Source organism: Rattus rattus, chromosome 11 (genome assembly GCF_011064425.1).
Source record: "Rattus rattus isolate New Zealand chromosome 11, Rrattus_CSIRO_v1, whole genome shotgun sequence".
NCBI lineage: Eukaryota > Metazoa > Chordata > Mammalia > Rodentia > Muridae > Rattus > Rattus rattus.
Window position 1 is genome coordinate 93202239 of NC_046164.1, and position 27000 is coordinate 93229238.

Below are 27000 nucleotides of genomic sequence, written 5' to 3' on the forward strand. Positions count from 1 at the left end.
CGCCCCTCGGCTTTAAGGATCTCCGGAGGAGGGGGATTTCTCAGAGGCCGGCGGCTTCTCACGCGCGGAGCCGTCGCCGCGCGCCCCCGGGAGCTCCCCGCGCGAGCGCGCAGGCCGCCGTGGCTCTGCAGGGAGCGGAGCGCACCAGCCCGAGCGGGGAAGCGCGCCCGCCGCGAGGCTCCGCCCTCGCCCCCGGGTAGGCGGTGGCGCGGGTGACGTAGGCAGCGGGAAATCCCCCCCCACCCCCGTTCCGCCCGGCCGTCCGCTCCGCCCCCTGCCCCTGCGGCGGCATCCTGGCAGGGCGACTCCAGGACACTAGTGACCGGAGCGCGAAGATTCGGGGGTGGGAAGGTGTGAGCCGCAAACCCAGAGGGGCCGGGAAAGAAGAGGAGGCCCGGGGGTGGTCGGAGGACCGGGGTCGCGGCTGCGGAGGCTGCTCGGCCTCCTCCCTGGCTGGCTGGCTAGTTGGCTGACTGACGGGCTAGCTGGCTGGCTGACTCACTCACTCACTGACTGGCTGGCTGGCTTGCAGCCTCTGGCCCGACGCTGGAAGCTGCGGCGAGCGGCGCGCGAAGCGGAGCCATGGCCTCGAGTGAGTACCGGGGCGAGCACCTGCGGGTCAAGGGAAGGAGCTGTCGGGGGCTCGGTTTGGGGTTGGGACGGTCTGCCTTTCAAGTCTTTTCATCTGGCAAATTGTCAGCCGTTTAAAAAGTTACCTGCTCCAGGGTTTGCGTGTGAAATCAAAGCGGCGCAGTGTAATCTGATCTCCTGGTAATAGCCAGAACCTTCCTAATTCCCAGCCGCGTGCTTTTAGGATCACAGGGCGTCATCTCGGTAAAGGCGAGCAGAGAATGCTCGGGTTTAAAGACTCAGTGGGTATGGAGACCCGGTTTTACATTTTTAAACTAAAAAGAGGAACCTCCGGACCTCAGACGAGCTTTCTTTTTTAAGTCCAATCTTGCTAGTTACTGATGGCTCTTGGTACAGAATGTGGTGTGGCTGTAAAAGTCCTCAGTGGCGTTTTAATTCGTTCCAAGCGAAAGCATTACCTCCGCTCCCAGGAGCTAAAGGAGATGCTTGTCTAGGTGTAGAGACCTCAAACCACTCAACCCCGAACCCCAAACCTGCGCCCACATTCAGCAAGAGGGCGAGAGGATTTTTTTCATTACGTACTGGTAGGGATGAAAATGTCATCATTTGATGTCAGTGTTTATATGCCACTAGTAAGTATTGGATCGCCTGCTTTGAGGAGGACACATTTATAAGAAACAGTTTACAGGACAGGGGCGTCTAGGATGACAGCCCTGCAATTTGTAAAGCAGGTACTTCAAGCAGCTGAGGTGGTGGTGGGGTGCTTTCCATCGTGGGAACTAAAATGACACCTTCAAGTCTGTAGCAGGACTCTGACCCTTATCTTCCCAATGACCCACAGTAGAAGGCAGCCGACGTCTGGCGGAGAAGAGGAAGTAGAAAGCTTAGTGAACGCTTTAAGAGTTGAGCAGAGCAATGCCATAACTCCTGCTGTAGGCCGTAAAGGAAACTGGGGTGTTTCACATGACACTTGATTTCAGTTTGTCTGTGGTTTTCATGAGAAAACAAGTGTAGTTTAAAATATTTCAACTTTCTCTTTACCCATTTAAATGAACCCAGACTTTCAGATACTCTAGTAAATTCGTAAATTTAACTCGTGTTCAGATAAAGAAGCACGGAAAGGCTTTAAATGTTTAATTCATTGGTAATCCGGAAGAGATTTTTGTATGAAATGTATAGAGTGGCAAGCTTTGTTAAAACAGCTCTGCCCTTGTCTACTTAACAGGATTTTATTAATAGAGTGCACGACTGTAATGCTTGAAATTTTTCAACATTTATTAAAGGACTGTAAGACAGCTATGATTTTAAAAATTAATACAAATGCAGTTTGCCTAAGGACACATATTATGTGCTGTTATAGAAATGATTCCAAAAGTTAAAAGGGGGAACTTTTAAAAGAAATAGCAAGTTTTAAAGATTTAGAAGTTGGGTTGGACTTGCCCAGCTTCTGCGAAGCCCTGGGTTCAGTTCTCAGTACTGTCAGAAAAAGAAAAAAAAGAAAAAAAAAAAAACCCAACAAACATAGAAACAAATCTGAAACTTGTAGTGTCATTTGTCTTCTTGCTTTTTGATCTTTTGTCAAGGGTTGCACTAAATGAGACTATTTTAAATTGTAATTTAGACTATAATTTAAATTGTAGTTCGGTTATTTGAAGTTTCTAGGTGAAAATATAGTTTAAAGGAGCCTAGAAGCCGTATCAGTTATAAAGACCATATAGAGAAAACTTATGAAATACACTTAAAGTTCCCATTCCATTTGAAAACAGTCATTAAAAGCATCAAACTGCTTATTTTATCATTATGTAATTTAGACTCTTGTTTGCGATATAGTCCTGAAACCTTGAGAATGTTTCTGTTGATCGCCAGGTATTTACGTCCATTCGTTCATTCCTCTCCGGATGTCATATGTAAATAGGTGTGTGTAATTTAATAGGTGGTGCCTTATAAAGGCAAAGTGTCATAGATCATACTCTCATGAGCAGAATTCTATAAATGTCCTGGGTAGACAGGGTTTTATATGATGATTCTAATTATTGTTCAGGTAAGTTAGCAAATTAAGACCTCCTAGCTAGCCCTTAAGCTGACTTTCATTGCCTTTTAAACAATACTGTGCTTTGATTCTGGCCTTTTGATGAGATTAATTATAGTAGGCGAAGCGGAGAAAAGTGTTCCCGATCAAAGTCTGCATATTTAGGAAGTCATTATCCACCAGTTCTATTCTATTTAAGTCACTTTGTGTCCATGTTTAAAACTACTCATTATTTCCTAAAAAGAACAAAATGGAGGGAGGTAGCCCCTTACCTTGTGAGGCGCGTACTACGGGTTGCTAATGATTGCCACCGTCTTCGGTGAGATGCACTTTAAAATTTAGAAAGTTTGTATTTAGTCACACTTTTCCTTGAATATGATTCTGCTGTGTCACATAACAGGAAGTACAGGAAGAAATTATCTTTGTAGACCTTACTACTCACTAACTTTTTGTGTGTGAATTGCAGTAACCCCCCCCCCCATAAGTGAATGTAGCTGTGGGACAGCTTACCCTTTAATAATGGAGCCGGGGGCTGGGAGTGGCTGGCTGAAACAAATGACTTCCTTTTTTTTTTTTTTTTTTAAGTAAGACGGCTCACAAATACAGATATTTCAGAAGCACATGGGAAAGAGCTAAAGGTGTTGTAATAATTAGTGAGGTAAAGAGAATAAATGGAGAAAATGATGGGGCACGATCACGATTAAGAAAGCGGGATATATGTGATCTCTTAAGTACTACCTAAAGGACTCAATTGCATTTCGTTCCAGTTTTCTCCCGTCTGTGTTCTACTCGTGATCGTGTTGATGATGAGATCCCGTCTCAAAAGGAGAAGGATGTAGCTCAGTTCGTAGAGTAGCTGCCCAGCCTTAAGAAGTCCTGATCTGACACAGCACTGGACCAAGTCTGTGATAGTGGAGCCTGTAATTTCAACACTAGGGAAGTGGGGGGCCAGAGGCTTACAAGTTCAAGACCAGCCTAGGCTACAAAACAAGTTAGAGGTTAGCCCTAGAGAGATAAGACACCGTCTTTAAAAAAAAAAAAAGAAAGAAAGAAATCAAGAACACAATAGTTAATTTTCCCTAAACTAATCTTTTTTGGAATAATTGTGTTATACAAAAGTACCATGATTGTTGGTCTACAGGATAGAAAAGTTACTTCCAACTGGAAAATATGGACTATAAATTCTGAAATGTGTTTTTGCATGAGGCTTGTTATCAATGGAGAGTTCATTTTTGTTGTTGTTATATTTTTGCTTTTTTTTTTTTTTCGCTTTTTGAGACAGGGTTTCTCTGTGTAGCCCTGGCTCTCCTGGAACTCTCTGTAGTCCAGGCTGGCCTCAAAAATCAGAGATCCACCTGCCTCTGCCAACCCAGGGCTGGGACTAAAGATGTGCCCAACCACTGCTTGGCTCAATGAAGGATTTCTACAAGAAAAATAAATATAAATGAATGATATTACATGACAATATTTAGGTAATTCTTACTACTTTAAGTTATTTTTAAAAAAGTACTTACTCTTAAGTTCTTTGTATTTTATAATTTTATAAATACACTCTGAGGGGTTGGGGATGTAGCTCAGTGGTAGAGCGCTTGCCTAGCAAGCGCAAGGCCCTGGGTTCGGTCCCCAGGTCCGAAAAAAAAGAAAAATAAATAAATACACTCTGGTTTAAAGAAATGTGTAACTTGCTTTGAATGACCCTACAATGTTTTTTATACTTCTCCTTCAAAAAAGGTAACCAGCTACCAGCAATGATGTCATTACATATCAATTTCCCATCAGAATATCTCTTAAGTAATGGGCTGGGATTTATTTGACCTTTTAGTTCAACCACATAAGTTCTTTAAGATGCCACTGGAAAAAAAAATCATGTTGAATTTAACGTACTTGAAAAGAAAGGTGCGTTCTTTTAAGTAAGTCCTACAAGAATGCATAGGCTAGGAGATATTTAAAACTAAGAGGTAATTTTATACATACAGTGATACACAAGTTGTAAAATATTCATTTGCCTTATATTTCAGTACTTAGTATGGATTTGGTTGGTTTAAAATAGTTTTCTCTTTCTTTTTTTGGTATTTGTTGTTTATTTGAGTTCTTCTGTTTTGTTTTGTTTCTGGTTGGTACTAAGATTGAACCCAGATCCTTTGGCCTGCTTCCTGTCCTTTGAATAAGCAAATGAGTGATAGATTCGAATGCAAGAGGTCTAAATCGAAATGAGTAAAGTTAAAGGTAGCAGTAATACATTATTGAGTAACTCAGATCTCTGTCTGTCTGTCTGTCTGTCTCTCTCTCAGACACAGACACAGACACACACACACACACACACACACACACACACACACACACACTGAACTCCAAGGTTCCCCCTGTCTCCCCTCCAGCACTGGACCTACAGGGGTAGGCTATGCTACCATGCCTGGATGTTTTTATGGATGCTGAGGCTTGAACTCGGGATCTTGTATTGAAAGCCAAGCACATTTCTGACTGAGCTGTGCCCCTTGCCACCAGTGATTAATTTCCCTTTGATGTTTAGAAAGCAAACTATGTCAGCTTCGTTTTCTGAAACACTTTTATTCTTATACCAGCCATATTTCAGACATGCCCACATTTTTGCTCATGTGACAATACTCTCCACTTAATGAATGTTTGATTTTCTTCAGTTCATTTATTTGTAATCAACCGTAGTTCAAAAATATTAAAAGGAAAATTTCATAAAGTTTTAAATAGCTTGTTTTAGTAGTTTGTTATAACTGTTCTATTTTATTGTTGTTAACCTCTTATGTATGTATGTATGCATGAATATATGTATGCATGTATGTATGTATTTATAGGAGAAAAATGTGTGCATGTGTATGTAAGTAATGTTTGAACTGATCATTTTTTTTTCTTTTGTAATCTATCTACTACCTCAGAATTCTTACTCTGGAAAGCTAACTTGAGCTTGTGATTTCCCTGATTAAAGCACTGATTTCTTTTCACATGTACAACGAAACGCCTATCACTGAATGCACTTGGACTCTGGGTTCTCTTTCTAAGAGTGGAATCGCTCCACTTCCATTGGTGGTTGATGGGATGGACAGTTACTTCCCCTTTTCTAAAATGGCCTTCCACTCTTGTTACATTTTCCCTCTCTCAAGCTGTTAGATCCTCTTTTGTTCTTATTATAATTTTCTGCAGAACTTTGGTAGTTTCGCCCTTTCCTACGCTAACACAATGGTGGCCCGCGCCCATCACTGCTTGCTGTTGGGTACAAAGTCCTTCAGAGCAGCAGTTGTGATGGTGGTGATGTCATTGCCTTCTGGAGAGCATCTGAAGTACAGTCGTCCCATTTACTGACCGCCTCATGTCTGCGTGACATTGGGGAGAATTTAACACACATCTTTTACAGAGAATATTAATAATAAGGTTTATTAACACGGTTTTGCTGGACTCTTGCTGCATCTTATTTTGTCCTGATAATAGAACTCAGGAGGCAGAAGCGGGAGGATCACTGCAATATCTACATAGTAAATTCTAGAAGGAAAGAAAAGGGTCTGGTTTGGAATAGACCTCATCTCATACTATATTTAAAAAAAAGTCATTGTTTTACCATTTCTGAAGCTTGTTTGTATTCTAACAGGATAAGCCTTAGTGAAATGGATGTATGGCTTGGGCAATTTATACTCCTAAAATAAAATCACATGGTTACCCGCCCTAACTTAAAATCATAGTTGTCTTTATTGAACTTCTATTTCCATGACGTGGCTAATTAAAAACAGGGTGGAGATGCATATATTTTAAAAGTTATTGACATATACTTAATTCATTGTAATGTAATAATTATATATAAACTTTTTTTGTCTTTTAGTTTTTTGATACAAGATCTCATTATGCACTCCTGACTGGCCTGAGACTTACTATATAGACAGGGCTGGTCTTGAACTCACAGAGATCAGCCTACCTCTGTCTTTGAGATTGCAAAGATTAAAGGCCAGGCCCTCCACACTTAGAATATAATATGTATGTGTGTACATATACATGTGTGTACACATGCATATCTTAACACAATACAATTAAAACAAACTTTCTCTTCTTCCAAGTTTAGATAAATAGTGATCAGCTTTCTTTCATTATAGATTGGCTTGCATATCTGGAGTTTCATGTAAATGGGTGGTATAGTGTGTGCTTGTTTTCGATTAGCCTATTTCACTCAACACACTCACTTTGATAGTTCTATTAATAGTGTTTTATCCTAAGAGTGCATGTGTTCAACATATGAATTACATTTGTTATGGAACGCAAATGACTTTATTAACTCCACACTGTATGTTACATTCTGGAGGAGATTTAGATAGAACTAATTTGAAACTGTAGTTGAGCCTAAAGTCAGTGTACTGTTTTGGGATATTGTGTACAGATCCTTTGGTATTGCAGACTTGCCCATGCAAGGACATAAGTACATTTTAATTTTCAGGGAGTGTCCTTTCACGCAGTGGTAGTGTAAAACAAAGCAGTTAGGTACATTTTACTTGGTTTTGGACTATAGTGTATCTCTGAATACTGTGTTTTTCGCCCTTCTTGGGAAATGTTGGGAGAGAAATCTTCTGATTGGCCTCAGGGGGCAGGTGACTCTAAAAGTTGTTACCTGAGAACTTCATGCACTCGTTAGGTACAGACGTTAGGCAGCAGAGCACTAATCAGTTATGCGTCACTACTACGTAGAAACTCAGTCTGTACAAGAAAATGGTGTCTTCCTCATTTAACCTTTGATGATTACATTTTTTTAACCTTGTCATTTAATGTGGGGAAGGAAAAAGATCTTCGTTTCGGTGTATGTTTTTTTTGAAAACCAAGCTGTTAAAGTCCATCGTATTACCATTCTAATCTCATCCGCCCCGCTCTTTTTAATACTTTCAGGCGGATATAATCCCTATGTGGAAATCATTGAACAGCCAAGGCAGAGGGGCATGCGGTTTAGGTACAAGTGTGAAGGGCGCTCAGCCGGCAGCATCCCAGGGGAGCGCAGCACAGACAACAACCGGACTTACCCGTCTATCCAGGTAATGGGCCTTTCTTCAGGATCTCACCTTTAGTGCTTCATTCCGTCTTACTGTCTTCTAGACAGGGTTTCTCTGTGTGGTCCTGGCTGTCCTGGAACTCACTCCATACACCAGGCTGGCCAGAGATCTCCCTGCCTCTGCCTCCCTCCCGAGTACTGAGCTAAAGGTGTGCATTACCACCGCCTGACTGAAGGCTCAATCTCTTAACCGTCTTTCCCAAGCCCATGCTCTGGGCCTCCTTTCTTTTTTGTGCTTGTTCTTCATTAGCTAGATGTATAGGGATCTCTTAAAACTGTCGACTCTTTCCCGCTGTATAGTTCGTGTATTAATGTAACCGCAGTGATTCGCAGGGCTTATCACACACTGACAGCTTAGGAGCCGATCCCTTCTGTTAACACAAAGCACTTGACCAGGAAAAGGCATTCTTTACGTATATTAGCGAGTGCAGTTAGTGTATATGTTAAAGGTAGATTTGGATCATCTTTTGATATTTTAATCATGCCTTTATAATGATCGCTGAAACTCTAGCGTTATTAGCATCGTCTAAAGTATCACTCTCTCTGCGTGTGTGTGGTGTGTGAGCGTATGCTCGTCTTGTGTGTGTGAATGCAGACACTCAGGTACCTCAGTGCCCCGTGGGTGTCAGGACAGTTGGGTGGGTTGCTGTCTCATTCTTCGCTTTCCAGACAGTGTGTCTTTGCTGTTTTTCCACTTTAGACACCTGGTCCACCAGCTTCCAGGGTTCTTCTGTTTCTGATTCTCATCTCCTTACAGGAGTGCAGGCTCGAGCTGCTGGTGTCTCTCTTTCTTTGACAGACAGTGTTAGGGATTGAACCTAGCATCTTAGGAATGCCAAACAAGTGTTCTGCCGCTAAGATATATATCCCTAGCCTGCGAAAACAGTTTTTGGGTTGGAAATAAATTTAGCAAATGTACTGTATTTATAAGGTATGTTTATATTTTATGTTTATACATCATATACACTTGCCTTTTCGTTTTCATAATTTATTTATCCATGTTTAGTGTTTTGAAACAAAATTGTTAGCCCCAATCTTGTAGTGATCTCGCCTCCTGCCTCTGCACCTTCATACTGGAATTGTAGACGTGGGCAGTCATGCCTAGTTAGTTTTATCATTTGAGTTCCAATTAAAAACTTTAACGATGAGTTGCTATGGTAGCACGTGACAAGCATTTGGGAGGCAAAGCCAGGTAGGTATTGAATTGAGAACTGCCTGGCTACATAGGAAACTCCAGGCCAGTTTGGACTATTCAAGCCAGACCTTGTCACTGCAAACAAATGGAAACGAAGTTACTAGCACATCAGGGGCAGTGTCACCCACCAAAATCTCATGTACTTGGGAGGCCGTGGTGGGCAGATGACCTGGTCTAGAGACTCGACTCGTATGGATAAAAGGAAGACACTGTCTCAGAATGGATTTTGAGATATGGTTCTTAATATTCCATCCATAGATCTGAAATCACTGTTTTGTGACTAGGTTATTATTTACAGTTTAATTTTAGTGAACCTAAGAAGAATTATAAAATTAAAAAATAAGTCAATTGCCAAGTTGTATATTGATTTCCAAATTTCTGTTTTTATATTTTAACTGATATATATATGCTTAAATTATATATATTAATGGGATGCCATGTAATATATGATACATGTATGCATCATGTAATGCTTCAGTCAGGTTAAACACACTTAGCTCCTCAAACGTTTATCATTCCTTGTGGAAACACTCAAACCCTCCTAGTTTTTTGAAATATGCTCTGGTCCTGTGGACGGTCAGTGCTCTTAGCTGCTGAGCTGTCACTCCAGACCCATAACCTCGTGTTTCCAAATCACATTTTTTGCAACAATATTGATTTGTATTATCTGAATTCTTTTTAGGTGTTCACATGAAAGAGATACTGTGAAAAGTTAATTTAGAGTTCTATTCTTCCAACCCTGTGAGTCATTTTTGGCTCCTCTTAAGAAATTTTCTGTTCCTAAATTAAAGCATTCCAGAGCAGAGTCTTCATCCTACTGCCCTACTGCAGTGTATCCTGGTGGATCTGGACGTAGTGCAGGCAGCGCACAGCACATCTGCTGCTGTCCGCAGCGTACGACAGACACTCCAGCTCTGGAGACGGTTTTCAGACATGTTTTGAGGGGATGTTTCAGATACTTTGGGAAGGAGGTGTCTCGGAAGAGGCAGGTCCGGCTCTTGCTCCGTTTGTGGTCTCATCCTCCACCAAGATCCCAGCTTTCCCCTCACCTGTGGTGTGGGTACGGCCAGGGGTGAAATTCAAAACCTACTTCTATTTTCACCTTCCTTTGCCACAGGATTTTCATGGGCAATGTAGTCTTAGAGAACGCTGGCTTTTTTTTTTTTTTTTTTTTGACACTTTTATTTCTCTCTTTCTTCTTTCTTCTTCTTCTTCTTCTTCTTCTTCTTCTTCTTCTTCTTCTTTTTTTTGGGCAATGTAGTCTTAGAGAACGCTGGCTTTTTTTTTTTTTTGACACTTTTATTTCTCTCTTCTTCTTCTTCTTCTTCTTCTTCTTCTTCTTCTTCTTCTTCTTCTTCTTTTTCATGGGCAATGTAGTCTTAGAGAACACTGGCTTTTTTTTTTGACACTTTTATTTCTCTTCTTTTCTCTTCTTCTTCTTCTTCTTCTTCTTCTTCTTCTTCTTCTTCTTCTTCTTCTTCTTTTCTTCTTCTTCTTCTTCTTCTTCTTCTTCTTCTTCTTCTTCTTCTTCTTCTTCTTCTTCTTCTTCTTCTTCTTCTTCTTCTTCTTCTTCTTCTTCTTCTTCTCCTTCTCCTTCTCCTTCTCCTTCTCCTTCTCCTCCTCCTTCTCCTTCTTTCTTCTCCTCCTCCTCCTCCTTCTTCTTCTCTCTCTCTCTCTCTCTCCCTCTTCCCCCCCCTCTCTCTCTCTGTGTATATACACACATGTATAGGTCAGAGGATAACTTGCAGGATCGTTCTCTCTTTGCACTACTGTGGGATCCAGAGGTTGAAGTTGGTGGTGGCAGGTGCCTTTACCTGTCTACCATCTCACTAGCCCTTAGTACTTTGTGCATCAAAACTATATGTAAGGTTTGTCTCTTTCCTGCCTAATAGATCTTTGCTGTAGTAAATATATAATCAGGTTTTTGCTCTGCCTTGGATCGTTCAGTTCCCAGATTAAAAACCTAAAACCATCTATTTATGATAAGCCTTTAAAGCACTAGAGCTGGGCAGACGTCTGCCCTCTACGATATTAGTGTCTGCTTCCTATCAATAACCCTGAGTTACAATTTTCCATGTTCTGCCTGAGCCACTCTTACCAGTTGGCCAGCCCTCGTGGCCATGTTTTCATAACTCACCTACCCCATGGCATCTTCTCCTCTCTCCACCTTCCCCTCCTTCCTTCATTGTCTCCTGCCCCAGTGCCCAAGCCCAGGAACCAAAACTCCACCTATCTGCCTTCTGCCCAGCCGTGGGCTATAGGCATCTTTATTGACCAATCAGGGATAAGTTGGGGGTCAAGGTTACATAGCATCATTTGGTGTCCATGAGGATCACCCCTCTCCTGAAGCAGCCAGGGCCAGTGCATTGCAGTGCATAGCAACAGACAGTTTTAAATTAAGAAGCAAGCTTTGCCCATCAAAGTCTGGTAAATGTGAGAATCATTTATTTTGGATTTTTGAGGCAGGGTCTCTTTGTGTAGCCCTGGCTGTCCTGTAGCTCACTCTGTAGACCAGGCTGGCCTTGGACTCACAGAGATCTGCCTGCCTCTGCCTCCCAAATCCTGGGATTAAAAGCATTCACCACAGTGCTCAAGCCCGCTTACCTGGTTTAAAAGGAAAACAGTCAGATGATAAAAGTGGATGAAATTAGGGCAGAAAGAATCATTTTAGGAATCAAAAGATGTGTTTTCCCTGCTGATAATACTCTCTGAAAACTTTAATCTCAGGTTGCTGAATGTTTGAACTTTATTACTTGCTGACCACATTATATAAATTGAACTTAAATTAATGGATCCGTTCTTTTTATTCGCTTGCTTTTAATACAGGGCATTATTATATGTAGAACTGGCTGGGGCATTATTATATGTAGCCTAGGCTGGGGCATTATTGTAGGTAGCCCAGGCTGGCCTTGAACTTGTGCTGATCTTGCTTCAGCCTTCCACAAGATATATTTACAGGTTGTCTATTTAATTTCTCTTTTCAGATTATGAACTACTATGGAAAAGGAAAAGTAAGAATTACATTAGTGACAAAGAATGACCCCTATAAGCCCCACCCTCACGATTTAGTTGGAAAAGATTGCAGAGATGGGTACTATGAAGCAGAATTTGGACCGGAACGCAGACCTCTGTTGTAAGTAGACAGTGACGGAAATCCTCAGCAGTAGGACCAACAGATAATTTTTTTAGCCAAATAAATTAGTTTTGTATTTAATTTACTATAAAATGTATCTTTACATTTTATTTTTATCCGGGGGGGGGAGGACACATGTGGAATTGGTTCTTTTCTCTGCCACGTGGACCCTGAGGACGAAACCCAGGTTGCAGATATCCTTTACCCACTGAGCTGTCTCACCAACCTGATGTTAAAACTTTTGTTTTTAACATTTGCATTCACTCTTTATTAATAGATACCACACATGATAGTTAGTAGACACTCTTCCTGATGTAGCCTAGGCTAGACTCAAACCTATTATGAAGAATGGCTGTACTTATAGTCCTGCCTCCAACTCCCAAGTCCTGACATTACAGGAAACACCCCTATCTGGCTCAGCAGGAGGATTTTTTTATGTTATTATTTTGTTTTTCTTTTTTGTGTTTTTTTTTTCTCAAAACAGTTTCTCAGTGTAGCCCTCACTGTCTTGGAACTCGCTCTGTAGACCAGGTTGGCCTCACGCTCAAAGATCCACATGCCCCTGCCTCCCTAGTGCTGGGACTAAAGACATGTGCCACCTCCACCTGGCTTTTATTTTTTTTCTTAGGCCAGAGTTTCCTGTAGAGTTTCAAGTACTGAGATTACAGCTATGAGATCATAGCCATAAGACCCTACCTCCAGTTTATGCAGATTGAACGTGAGACTCTGTGCACGTTAGGCTAGAAATCCGCCAACTGCTACCTGCCTGCCACTTCCTATTTTTTACGTTTTGGCTGTTTTGAGACAGAATCTCACTGCGTAGCTCAGCCTGGCGTCCGACTTTTAGTTTCTTCCCCAGCCCCCAGAGCCCTGGGATTATAAGTAAGCATGCATTACCATATCTGGCCAGGCGTACTTCTTTATTATGATTGAAAGTAAAGAAAACATACGTTGTGATTGATCTCTTCATTCTGCATGATCTATAAAAAAATGTGTGACTATCCCTGAGCAAGACACTGTCTCCGAAAAAAGTCCCTCTTACTAATAACACAACAAGCCCTAGGGATGCACATTTGACAAGAGAGATTGCTGCCTGCGTGTCTTGACCTTCCAGCAGTGTTTTAGTCAGTCATTTGCGTCTTGAAACACTCTTTCTTGATTTTTGTGAAGACAAACCTAATTGTAGCCTGTAGTTTCCTGGCTGTAGCCCTAGGTATCCTGGAACTCACTCTGTAGACCAAGCTGGTCTTGAACTCAGATCTACCTGCCTCTGCCTCCCAAGCGCTGGGTCTAAAGGAGTGCGCCTCCGCTGTCCTGCTTAGTACCCCTAGTCTTATATCGTGGGCATGAGACCGTTCTTCAGTTTTCTCTACTCACAGTTTTCTTTCAAAGGAGACTTTTTATTATCTATTTCTTTCGTCTTTCTAGTTCAGGTCTTACTTTTTTTTTTTTTTTTTTTTTTTTGTTTTTAGTAGTTCACAAGACTCGAGCTAGCAGGGTTTTTTTTTTTTTTTTCGTTTTTTTTTTTTTTTTTTCATCTTTATTAACTTGGGTATTTCTTATTTACATTTCAATTGTTATTCTCTTTCCTGGTTTCCAGGCCAACATCCCCTAACCCTCCCTCTTCCCCCCTTGTCTCATGGGTATTCCCTCCCCATTAAAGACTAGTAGTATCATAGGCCTTGTAGGCTCTTTGCACTCAATGTCCTACTCAGTGGCAGGAAAGCAGGGACAAAAGATGTGAGTGAATGAACATGCTTGTGTTCTGTACAAACTTTTATGTGCAAAATGAGCAGTATGCTGAATATGGTCCATGATTTAGAGTTTGCCAACCCCCACCCCCATCCCACATTTAGCTCCATAAAGGAGAAAAACTTCTCTCCGTTCCTTTTCGAGAGTTTCAGTGCACAGCGGGACTCTAAGCGTGTTGAATGACTATGAAGGCGGACACTGAGTGAACGATCAGATGTCCCGTGATTCTTGGTTTCCTTAAGTCAAGGGCTTTCGCCTCTTTCCCTTCTCTCCTCTTTCTTCCAGTACCAGCTGATTCCAGGTGGTGACGAGTGCTAGACAAGCACTGCACGACTAAGCTAACCCTCGCTCTCAGGACCTTAAAAGTCCCCACTGCCTTTCATATTCTATACCTACCAGATACGATCGTCCAGAAGAGAGAAAGCCAAGTAGTGAAGTAGTGCATGCTAGGGTGAAGAATTATTTTGTTGTAGGATTTCAGGAAAGGATTTAGAATTCGTAGCTTTTTTTTTTTTTTTTTTTTTTTTTTTGTTACTGAGGAGGAGGAGGAAGGAAGTGGTAAAGTTATTTTCGATGCTGATGAAGTCACAGGTGTGAGTGCCAAGCATGGAGCGTGAGTGTAGAGCAGTGTGAACATGGAGTAAGGCGAGCCAGGCCGCCTCTGGCTGCAAGTGCCAAACGAAATTTGAAGAAGTCATGATGTTCTTATCGTTGAGTTTTGCTTCCTTATTCACACCCACCCATCTCAAATGATGTCATGGTTTTTCCATGTGGGAACAAGTATGACTGGGTGGTGGCAGGGGAGTCCCCTTCATGATTTGTATCACACATATGCAAATGAGTAATATTTGTAGCTATTGAGTTTTCCATAAATGACCCTTTGAAATTGTTGCTAAATATTGTATCAACCCTCTCTAATAAAAATACTTCACTTCCTCTGTTGTAATCATATAACATGGCATAGAGTGAACTCTGTAGTCTATGAAAACATGGAGGCCAGGCTGGGGCCCACAGCCAGACCGTGTACAGCTGCCAGCCGTGTCTACATGACACACTTTTCAGTGCCGAGCTAGGTAGGCTGCATAAAGGATCAGGGAGATCAGATATAAGAAGGCTAGTCTGGTCCCGTCGTCAAGGTGGACAACTGTGTGTCGATGGGGCCACGGGCGCTCAGCTCTGGCAGACTGCCTCTTGCCCGAGTGGTGCTAGCAAACCTCTGGAATGTTCATGAAGCCACAGGTACCAATGCTCAGCTCCAGTCACTTGACTCTTAAGTTTGGTAATGTATATAGATTTTTTTTTTAATGCACTAGTTGCTCCTATACAATTAAAAAAAAAAATACAAAGGTTAACACTGCTATAAGTTCAGCAAAACATACCTGCATATTTCAGGGTCTGGCTGTCTTTATACCTCTTGATACACCAATTTTAGTAAATTGATCATGAATTTGGTTGGAAAGTGAAATTTTGCTTCTTGGTAGTTTTAGTTTGTTTGGTATATTTGACTAGGCATATTGGCAAAATGTAATTATAAAATAGTATATTTGAAAGTTATTATATAGGACACTATATACTTTTTCATTTTGGTCTTTCGAGACAGGTTTTCCCATAATCCAGGCTAGCCTCAAACTTGAGAGGTAGCCAAGGTAATCCCGTGCCCCCACCTCCCTAGTGCTGGGGTAAAGCATTTCCCCACGTGCTCAATTTTTGCATTAACAGTTCTCTCAGACAGGCCTACGTGTGTTTCTCGTGTCTCTTTATTTTCACAGTTAAAAACAGGATCCGTGACCCCGTGGCTGGTGTGTGTAGGAAGATGACTTCTCAGTGTGGAGTACGTTTGATTTCTGTCACGGTTTTATTTGACTATGATGTGATTGTGAAAGTTTTGTTTTTTGCTTTTAGTTTTCAAAATTTGGGTATTCGGTGTGTAAAGAAAAAAGAAGTGAAAGAAGCCATCATTTTAAGAATTAGCGCCGGAATCAATCCTTTCAATGGTAAGTGTTTTGTAATCATCTCTACTGTTCGTATATCATGGACTGTGATTTGTATGTATATGACAGTTCCACTTGTTGGCTTATATTTAAGGGTGCCTCGTGCCCTCCCTTGCTGTTTATTTTGACATAAGGTCTTTCTGTGGAGCTCTGGCTGCCCTGTCACTCACTGTGTACACCCCAGACTGGCCATGAACTCCTAGCGGTCCACCCTCATCAGCCCCCAGGAGCTGGGACGGTAGATGCCACCGTGCCTAACTCAAACAGAAACCCCCAAATGAAACCTCCTCTAAGTGGTTTTTTTTTTTGATTCTCTTTCGGTATGCTGCTCCTTTATGCCTGTCTGCCAGCTGTCAGGATTCACCCTGCCTTCTGAGTGTTGAAGGGACACTGTGTTATAAAGTATTGGCCTCCCTTACCACCACCGTTGTTTCACAGCGATCTCCTACAGCCCAGCTAACTTGAATTGCTGTCTTGCTGAGGCTGGCCTTGGGCCCTTGAACTTCGGCTCCCACGTTGTCATAACAGGCATGAGCTCCATTCCTGGCCACGCAAAATATTCTTTAGACTTCTTTTCATTTTTTAATGAGTGTTTTGCTCGTGCGTATGTAGTACGTGTACCACCTACGTAGCTGGAGGGCAGAAGAGGGCATCCGATCCCCCTAGAACTTGAGTCCCAGTTGTGAGTCACATCTCCAGGATGTGACTTGGAACAAACCTAGGTCCTCTGTAAGAGCAACGAGTGCTCTTATTTTTGAAGTATGTTTTTGTATTGGTAAGATAGGTCCTACTGTTCTGTACATTTTATCATGAATAGCATTTACTAAGTAAGCATTTTTTTTTTTTTTTAATTTTCTTGTTTTGGGGACAAGATCTTAACAAAGACTAACTTCAGATGCCCCACCTGGGATTTTCTCCGTGTTCAAGTCTCCCTCCTGCTGGGGTTACAGGCATACACCCATTCCCAGTTTAAGCATTTGATTTTTGTCGTTGTTGTTTTGTGTGTTTGTTTGTTTGTTTGTTTGTTTGTTTCTGCTTTTGAGACACGCTCTCATGTGTTCTGCGCTGGTCTCAAACTCACTATGTAGCCAAGAATGACCTTGAATTTTCTGGTCCTCCTGCTCTACCTCCCGGTACTGGGATCATTCACGTACATCCGTACATTGTGACACTTGGTTTTTGCATCCTTGCACATTGAACTCGGGGTTTTGTGTGTGCTGAAGAGGCGCTCTGCCAAGGGGGCTGCTTCCTTGGCCCTAAGAACGTGCTCTTTATGACACGCTTGGCTATGGCATCTGGTACCTTTTTAGCGTTCTATTTCGTTGAGTAGATGACTGATTTAAAATCTCCGTTCTAAAGCCCTCCGTCGCTATTGACTAGTTTTGTTTGCCTAGGCATGATAGAGCACATGTGTGATTCAAGCTACTTAAGATGGCGTCTTCAAACTGTCTGCGTAGCTGTGGATAATCAGTCTGTATGAAAACTCCTGTCTTCAGTGTTTAGTGAAAATACAGAGTTGCTACACTCAGCCATTCTGAGTTCCTAAGAGTTTGCCTGCTAGGATAGACTCAGTACTTGAAGGTGACAGCCATGTAAGACAAAAACCTTAAGTCCAGGTCTGGTGCTGCACTGATTGAGAGAGAGGGGATATTTCTTCTATTCCAAGATGAGGCTCAGGCTTTGTAGAAAATTAGCTCAGGGTAGGGAGTATGACTAAGTAAGTACAGAGCCTGTGACATAAGCGTGAGACCTGAGTTCAATCCCAGCACCCATTTGGAAAGAGCTAGGCATTCCCAACACAAGGGAGGTGGCTCCCGGTGGATTTCTGGGGCTATCAACGTTCAGCGATTGACCCTGTCTCAAAAATACAGTGGAAGGCAGATGAGACGCTTAGTCCTGATCTCTGCCCTCCACATGGCTTATCTGTACATGCCTGTGCACAGACCGGGCAGTTCTCAGTCGAGCTTTCACCCTGTACTGAGTCCAGGGCTCACCTGTGGTCCCTGGTCGTCAGTGGTTTTTAACCGTGTTGTACAGAGACGGGAATGATACTGATGCAGTGAAACGGTCTCTCTACATAATGAGAAAGAGCAAAACAAAATTCCCCAAATGATGATCCTTTGTGAAAATAGAATTTCTTGCCTTTGATAGAATCATTGTGTGGCTAACTATATTTATATTTATATTTATATACTATATATATATATACATATACATATATATATATATTTTTAATTCTTTAAACTCTCATTGGCAAATACCTCCACCCAGATACAGCCTCTCATGTAACCTCAAGGCAAAGAAACATTTCCCCACCCACAAAATGGCTTTGATCTTTCTTAGTCAGCTCTCTCCTTCATGTCCTGCCCCAGTCAACAGCTCCATTCCTTTCTGCCAGCACACCTAGCTTTTCTAGGGTTTTATAGAGTTGGAAGTATATTCTTTTCTAGTCTATATGTTTCCCTGCCTGGGTCCATTTGGTCTTACTGTTTTTGCAGTGCGTATTGTTGGAATGAATAGCCACAGTTTGTTCTTTACTGCTGGGTGTTAGTCCATTCTATGACTATACACAGTTTGTCTCTATTAACATAAATTTATTTATAAACTCAGGAGCACCTAGCCATTCATTGATTTTGTCTGTCTGTCTGTCTGTCTGTCTGTCTGCCTGTCTGCCTGTCTGTGTTTCTCACTAGCCTAGAGCTTGACCAATAGTCCTGCTTCTGCCTTCCCAACCTGGAATTATTACCCAGGAGCCTTACTACTGCACCTGGCTTTATCGCGTGGGTTTGGAAATTACTTTATCGACTGAATTATCTCTCTAAGCCCCATTTTGACCTTTCTAGTTGTACGGGTATGTTTTCATAGACCCAAATGTTAGGCCTAAGAACTCTGACACTGGAAGAAGTCTCAGTGTTAGGATAACTCCTGAGACTGACTGACATTGTGTGAGATACGTTTTTTTTAAATTACTCATCACCTGTGAGACTGGGGAATTTAGCTAGTTATTTTTCAAATTTAATCTTTTAATTTTGATAGCCACGTCCCTTCCAAGTAAATTTTTCATGTAATTTAATGAATCTCATGTTTTTAAAATATGACATATATTAGTAATAATGTATTGCTAGAGGCCTAGAGTATTTCAAAAGGCAGCAATATTTTGTTTTAGAAATGGGCTTCTTTTCAATTATCAGTGCAAAGAGGCTATTCACCTGCGATATTCTGTGGCAAGGTTTTATATTTTTTCAGGACCGTAAAAGTGCCCCGATGTGCAGTTCGTTTTTAAGCTGACTTGATTTACACATACAGTTAGATCACCGGTATCTTTTTCTCATTGCATCTCTAAAATGCCAGGGCACAGTTAATATGGCCCCTCTGGGTCAAATTTAGCTGTAAAATTTGGGACAAATAACGCCATCTCCTTAAAATCCGTGTCTCACCTATAAGAACACGGACGATTATAGTTTCTGCTGGATTAGAAGGTAATTACAGACTGGGCGAAGTACTGTGTTAAATGAAGAGTGCCTATTTGCCACCACCTATGAATTGTGTCCACATTTAAGATTTTTGCTTTATGGTGGTCAGTTTATGGTTCTGACCTTAAGTCTGGTCTCTGGTGTGGTCTCTCCCTGGGCATGGCTACAATTTACCATAGGCGGTTAAATAGTGAGTGCACAATGAGCAGTAATGAAAGCTAATCTTGAGACGGTACACCATCCTAGTTCTCTGCAGACAGAGGTGCAGACTGAGGCTATTGGATGTTGGGGAGAGAGAAAGAGCAGGATTTTGGTTTTATGTAAGTATTAGTGTTTTGTGTTCTCCGCTCTAAGCCTGAGATTGTACCATTCAGTCCCTGAACAGCAGCTGCTGGACATTGAAGACTGTGACCTCAACGTGGTGAGGCTGTGCTTCCAAGTTTTCCTTCCTGATGAACATGGTAACTTCACAACCGCGCTGCCTCCCATTGTTTCCAACCCGATTTACGACAACCGTGAGTGCTTTGATTTTTCTTATGTCTGTACTCTTAGCTTGTCTTGTTTCCTTGACTGCTGAAAGGCCTAAAGGATTTTCATAACTTGAAAAGGAGTACATTAGGTGGGATTAGTGGTTCGCACATATAATTCTAGCAACCAGAAGTCTGAGGCAGAGGTAAAGTTTGAAGGCATTATGGGATGTACGTTGAGACCTCATCTCAAGAAACAAAAAGAAGCCAGTGGTGGTGCATGTCTTTAATCCCAGTACTTGGACACAGATCTCTGTGGGTTCAAGGCCATCCTGGTCTACACTGTGATTTCCAGGATTACATAAAGAGATCCTGTCTCAAAACAAACAAACAAATAAATAAAGCAGTGTCCATTACAGAAAAAAATTCCTCAAGTGTATACACATATATAGGAAGAATAGCAAATGACTGTTAGTCTCCTCCAAAATGGCCACTGTCCTCAAACACACATTGCAGTCCCTTTGAACAAACACAGACACCACCATCTTTCTCAGCACTCTCATTCACCCACTGTGTTTGGCAACTTAAAACAAAAGGATCAGTGATCTTTTAAAAAACCTTTTTTCAATCCTTAGTGGTAGTGCATGCCTATAATCATAGCACTTGGGAAGTCGAGGCAGGCAGATCAGGAGTTAAGTTTTCCTTGGCTGTGTTTAAAAATAGGAGTTCAAGACGATACTGTGTTACATGACTCCCCAATTTTTCTCTCACAATGTATCTTGAACCTTTTTCAATCACATTTTTCTTTTTCTTTTCTTTTTTCCTTTTAAACACTGCCAGCAATTGAACCAGGTCATCGTACACAGCTATACCCCAAGCCCCACTTAGGTTTCCAGTAGCTACATATTTTCTTTCATCCATCCTTCCTTCCTTCCTCTTTCCTTCCTTCCTTCCTTCCTTCCTTCCTTCCTTCCTCCTCCCTCCCTTCCTTCTTCCTTCCTTCCTTCCTCCTTTCTTCCTTCCTTCCTTCCTTCCTTCCTTCCTTCCTTCCTTCCTTCCTTCCTTCCTTCCTCTTTCCTTCCTTCCTCCTCTTTCCTTCCTTCCTTCTTCCCTCTTTCCTTCCTTCCTTCCTCCTCCCTCCCTCCCTTCTCCTCCCTCCCTTCCTTCTTCCTCCCTTCCTTCCTCCCTTCCTTCCTCTTTCCTTCCTTCCTTCCTCTTTCCTTCCTTTCTTCCTCCTCCCTCCCTTCCTTCCTCCTCCTCCCTTCCTTCCTTCCTCCTCCCTCCCTTCCTTCCTCCTTCCTTCCTTCCTCCTTCCTTCCTCTCCCTCCCTCCCTTCCTTCCTCCCTCCCTTCCTCCCTCCCTTCCTTCCTCCCTCCCTTCCCTCCTTCTCCCTTCCTTCTTTCCTTCCTTCCTTCCTTCCTTCCTCCCTCCCTCCCTCCTCCTCCCCATTCCTTCCTTCCCTCATTCCTTCCATTTTTCTTCCTCCCTTCCTTCCTTCCTCTTTCCTTCCTTCCTTCCTTCCTCTTTCCTTCCTTCCTTCCTCCTCCCTCCCTTCCTTCCTCCTCCCTCCCTTCCTCCTCCCTCCCTTCCTTCCTCCCTTCCTTCCTTCCTCTTTCCTTCCTTCCTTCCTTCCTCTTTCCTTCCTTCCTCTTTCCTTCGTTTCTCCTTCCTTCTTCCCTCCTTTCTCCTTCCTCCCTTCCTCCTTTCCTCCCTCCTCCTTCCTTCCTCCTCCCTCCCTTCCTTCCCTCCTTCCTCCTCCCTCCCTCCCTTCCTTCCTTCTTCCTTCCTTCCTTCTTCCTTCCTCCTTCCCTCCTCCTTCCTTTCTTCCTTCCTTCTGTTGCTTTTCTTTTTCTTTTTTTCAAGAAAGGGTTTCTCTGTGTATCAGTCCTGGTTGTCCTAAACTCACACTGTAAATTAGGCTGCCCTTGAACTCACAGAAATCCACCTGCCTCTACTTCTGCCTCTGCCTCCCATGTGCTGGTATGAAAGGCCTGTGCCATCTTGTTCAGCAGCATGTTTTTATATGGCTATGTATTAATTTTAAGAACTCATTAAGATGATATTTAAGAATATATTTGGTTTGTTTCCTTTTTAAGGATTTATTTATTATTATATTTATATGAGTACACTGTAGCTGCCTTCAGACACACCAGAAGAGGGCATCAGATCCCATTAGAGATGGTTGTGAGCCACCATGTGGTTGCTGGGATCTGAACTCAGGACCTCTGGAAGAGCAGCCAGTGCTCTTAACCGCTGAGCCATCTCTGCAATCCACCCTCACTGCTTTTGATGATGAACTATTACATGGAACCATGAGTGAATTAGCCCGTTCCTCCCCAAGCTGCCTTTGGTCATGGTGTTTCATCACTAGCGTTACAAGACAGGGCTGAGACCCACTGTTTTTAATCCTCTGCATTTAGGTGCCCCAAATACTGCAGAATTAAGGATCTGTCGTGTGAACAAGAACTGTGGCAGTGTCAGGGGAGGAGACGAAATATTTCTGCTCTGTGACAAAGTTCAGAAAGGTATTTATCAGTTTTGTTTAATTGAATTAGTAATATATGTTTGATTAGTATATGTATTTTACTGTTCCCCCATTGTTATTATTCTTTGGCCTCTTATTCACTAGATGATATAGAAGTTCGTTTCGTGTTGAATGACTGGGAAGCCAAAGGTATTTTTTCACAAGCTGATGTGCACCGCCAAGTCGCCATTGTTTTCAGGACGCCTCCATACTGCAGAGCCATAGTGGAGCCTGTGACAGTGAAAATGCAGCTGCGGAGGCCTTCCGACCAGGAAGTCAGCGAGTCTATGGACTTCAGATACCTGCCAGATGAAAAAGGTAGACGAGAGCTGGGGGTGATGTGTATACATGTGTGTGTGTGTGTGTGTGTGTGTGTGTGTGTGTGTGTGTGTGTGTGTGTGTGTGTGTGTGTGTGTGTGGTGTGTGGTGTCTCGTATACACATCTATATGTGTATATGAGATAGGTGCTTGTGTGTGTTTGTGTGTGGGGTGTGTGTGTGTGGTGTGTGTGTGTGTGTTTTTGTGTGTGGGTGTGTGTGTGTGTGTGTGTGTGGTGTGTGTGTGTGTGTGTGTGTGTGTGTGTGTGGGTGTGTGTTTGGTGTGTGTGTGTGTGTGTGTTGTGTGTGTGTGTGTGTGTGTGGTGTGTGTGTGTGTGTGTGTGTGTGTGGTGTGTGTGTGTATGTGTGTTGTTGGTGTGTGGTGTGTGTGTGTGTATGGTGTGTGTGTGGTGTGTGGTGTGTGTGTGTTTGTGTGTTTGTGTGTGTGTGTGTGTGTGTGTGTGTGTGTGTGTGGGTGTGTGTGGTGTGTGTGTGTGTGTGTGTGTGTGTGTGTGTGTGTGTGTGTGTGTGTGTTTTGGGCAGGGTGTGTGTGTGTGTGTGTGTGTGTGGGGTGTGGGTTTGGGTGGGTGTGTGGGGTGTGTGTGTTTGGGTGTGTGTGTGTGTGTGTGTGTGTTTGTGTGTGGGGGGAGTTGGGTGGTGTGTGTGGTTGTGGGGAGTTTTGTGTGGGTGTGTGTGTGTGTGGTGTGGGTGTGTGTGTTGTGTGTGTTTGTGTGTTTGTGTGTGGTGGTGTGGTGTGTGTGTGTGTGTGGTGTGTGTGGGGTGTGTGTGTGTGTGTGTGTGGTGTGTGTGTGTGTGGGTGTGGTGGGTGGGGTGTGTGTGTTTGTGTGTGGGGTGTGTGTGTGTGTGTGTGTGTTTGGGCTATGTGTGATGTGTGTGTGTGGTGTGGGGGAGAGGTGTGGTGTGTGTGTGTGTGTGTGTGTGTGTGTGTGTGTGTGTGTGTGTGTGTGTGTGCGTGTGGTGGACTGAAACAGACTCATGTGGCCCATGCTGTCTTTGAACTCCCTATGGAGCTATGGATGAGGATGACTCTTAGCTGATCGTGGGGAGTACGGCAGTGTGCCCTGTGCACTCCCTGCTGCCTTTTTAAATGTGGTGCTAGGAATTGGGCTCAGGTTTTTATGTGCACTGGCAAGTGCTGAGCTGACCGAGTCCCGGTCTCTCCTGAAGAATAGATCGTTGTCTTAAGCTATCATGTTCGCAATATTGTAAAATAAATATTTCAGTATAGTTTTATATATTCAGAATCTGTATTTTTTCCTTGGAAGTTTTCAGTTGTATGTTTTTGTCTTGGTTTGGTTTTTTCCTCATAGTCTTTGCATTTCTTAGGAGAGTTTGAATAATTGTAGAGTTCTTGAACTATTAGATCATATTTTCTATGTATGTATTTTAGGAATTTTTTTTGTACTTTTTGAACCCTTTTATAGGTGGGAAATTTGTTAATCATAAAGCTGTATCTATTGTGGTCGATTGTGTTAGTTCATATTGACTTATAGGTGTTTTTAGGTTGAAAAATGACTATTTTTAAGCTTTTTAAAATTAAAAGTGAAGTGTCCTTTGTAACTGATGTGGATGTATTGTACAATAACGTACTTAGAAGCCTGTATCACTCACGTGTATTTAAGACTTCCGTATGCCACTGATAGAGCACATGTTACGGTGGGGGAACCAGAATCCCATGGTTCACTGCTTTCCCCTTTCTTTTCCAATCAGATGCCTATGGCAATAAATCAAAGAAGCAAAAGACGACTCTCATTTTTCAGAAACTGCTGCAAGATTGTGGTAAGAACATTTTGATTGAGTTATATTTAAGTAAATGTCTTTTACTTGCTTTATTCTGTCTTTAAATTTTTAAAATGATAAACTATTTTTTCATAATACATTTAATAATAGAAAAACGTATCATACCAAGTCACTTCCCTGAGAAAACAAGAACTGTCCCTCTGGAGTCAATTGGAGAAACAAGATTCATCAAAAAAGGTATTCTGTCCCTGTAAAATGCTGTTTGTGCGTTTTTTAGGAATAACTTCTTTTTAAATCTCTTTCTTCCCCACATTCTCACTGTTGAGACTGGGCCCCTGAAGGCTGTGTTGGAACTGTTATATTTCGGGGATAGGCACCTGTTTATAACTGTTGAACTGTTGAACATGGCTGAGCGCCCTTGGTTGTGTACTGTCTCTCACGGCCATTTTAAAATGGTGCTAGGGTAGGGACCTGTGGCATGCTGACTGACCACTTGCCGTGCCCAGCCCCAGGCCAGACCAAGAGTCCCCTCTCTCTTCTGCTACAGCCGCAGAGCTGGACAGTTCCCAGAGAGGTTGTTCCCCACACAAACCTTAAAACGATCTGCCTTTTAGAGAGGGTATTCTGTAATCCCCTAACAAATCCTTAAATGGGTTCTTTATCCTGGTCTTCATAGTACTTGTGCAGTTATAAATAAATGGAGGCATTTTTCCTCAGTTTTTCGTGATGGAGAATTCTGTAAGACCTCAGGGTCATGTTCTCCATCCTCCCCGAAAGCAGAGGCTATAAATTATAAGATGATTTGGGCTTTCGGGACACCTGATTCTCATGTTTAACTGGAAGAAAATTACATATGCCAAAATAACTCTGAAATCATTTGCATGTATTTCTGTGACCATCTGCATGCTACAGAGTTTAGTCTTGAACTCAGGTAATAACTCGTGTGCTTTAATTTGTTTGGAATGCGTCACTTCCCTAGGAATGTTTTAGTATGTTTTTATAATTTCAATTCAGAAATAATACTTTACATCAATTTGTTCATCTTGCTCTGTAAAATATATTTTTTCTTCTACAGAATCCAACTTGTTTTCTCATGGTACAGTTTTACCGGAAACGCCCAGGTCTTCAGGAGTTCCAGGGCAAGCTGAACCCTACTATTCTTCATCCGGGTCCATCTCAAATGCATTGCCACATCACCCGCCAGCCATGCCCTCCATGGTCCATCAGCCTGCAAGCTGGTCACCGGTGACGCACCCCACCTCACACCCAGGCAGTACTAACACCCTGAGCAGCTTCCCGGCCGGACAGCTTTCCTCTAACTCACAAGGTGTCCTTCCGTTCCTAGACGGGGCTGGCATGAACGACTTAAGTGCCTCTAATGCTTGCCTTTTTAGTACTGATAACCTGGCTAGGATGGAGACGCCGTCCATGTCACCGACCGACTTATACAGTATTTCCGACGTCAACATGCTGACGAACCGGCCTGTGAGTGTGATGACAGCCAGCACTGATGGTATGGGGGACACTGATCACCCGAGACTTGTGAGTGTCAATCTTGAAAACCCCTCCTGTAACTCCAGGTTAGACCCAAGAGACCCGAGACAACTGCATCAGATGTCTACTGCCAGTATGTCAGCAGCAGGCACCAGTTCCAGTTCCGTTTTTGTTTCACAGTCGGATGCATTCGATAGACCCCACTTCAGCTGTATAGATAATGGTCTGACGAATGAACCCGGATTAGCAAACGACGCACATCACCCTAACTTCGCCCAGAGCAGTCAGTACTCAGGTATCGACACTCTGCAGAGTGAGCAGTTGGGTGACTCCTTCGCGTATAGTTTTTTCAAAATATAAGTTGTAGGACTTAAATAGGTATACAGACTATTAAGAGGAAGTTCAGATGTCAGAACTTTAAAGCCGCCACTGTTTCTTACTTTGAAAAAGATATGCCTGAAGTACATGTGCTTGATGCGAATTGTTTTTCTGTATTTCCCCAAGACCAGCTATGTGTCTTTATAATGTATTAGTTAAATGAAAGGATATTTGCTTTCAAGCAGATTTAAAGTAAAACATGTAATGGCTATGCCATTGGGAAATAAACTCATTGTTGTTGAGGCCCATAGGCCAAAGTGACCCCTAAGGGGTTTTCTGAGGTTTCTTGGTATTTTAGAGGGTGTGTGTGTGTGTGTTAAAGTAAGTTTTCAAGGTATGGAAGGTTTTTGTTCTATTTTATATTATTTAGACCCTTTAAAGTTACATGTGAAATTAGCTTGATATCTGTATTTTCAAGAAAAAGTTTTCTTGAACCTTTTCTTTTTAGATGCTCTCACTCCCTTTGATTTCTTAAAGCCTGTCTACTTATCTATAAAGAATCTGCCAGGCATCCTGGGCTCATGTCTGTGATCTCTGTATGTGAGATTGTAGGTTCACAGCCTGCCTGAACACACGGCAAGCTCAATACCAGCTAGAGTGGCTTATGGAAACCTTGTCCCAAAGAAGAGAAAAGACCAAGCGCGTGACTCAGTGCTGGAGCTTGCTTAACGTGTGCAAGGCCCCGTGTTCAGCCCTGCGTAGGAGAGACAAAGTAACAAACTTATTTCAGCTCAATATATCCATACAGAGTGTTGAACTTTTCTCAGGACTCGTTTCTTCTTCAACCTTTACCACTCTGCACATTTCTATGCCATGCTTCCAGTTCCTGAGGCAAAAGCCTT

General features: G+C 42.5%; 1 protein-coding gene across 1 annotated transcript; it reads left to right on the forward strand.

The window, feature by feature from the left end:
• Positions 1 to 270: 270 nt before the first annotated feature.
• On the forward strand, positions 271 to 26415 carry Rel (REL proto-oncogene, NF-kB subunit). The gene is made up of 10 exons (XM_032917019.1): positions 271 to 592; positions 7514 to 7656; positions 11853 to 12001; positions 15656 to 15747; positions 19592 to 19732; positions 22105 to 22209; positions 22314 to 22526; positions 24257 to 24325; positions 24437 to 24523; positions 25362 to 26415. The coding sequence occupies exons 1-10, from the start codon at positions 583 to 585 to the stop codon at positions 26138 to 26140; spliced, it is 1788 nt and encodes a 595-aa protein (XP_032772910.1). The 5' UTR covers positions 271 to 582; the 3' UTR covers positions 26141 to 26415.
• The last annotated feature ends 585 nt before the right edge of the window (positions 26416 to 27000 follow it).

What these genes read in the sequence shown, in the direction of transcription:
- Rel (XM_032917019.1), top strand. An exon ending in CGGAATCAATCCTTTCAATG is followed by an intron (nt 15,748 to 19,591) that starts GTAAGTGTTTTG and finishes TGTACCATTCAG; the next exon opens with TCCCTGAACAGCAGCTGCTG. An exon ending in GAAACTGCTGCAAGATTGTG is followed by an intron (nt 24,326 to 24,436) that starts GTAAGAACATTT and finishes ATTTAATAATAG; the next exon opens with AAAAACGTATCATACCAAGT.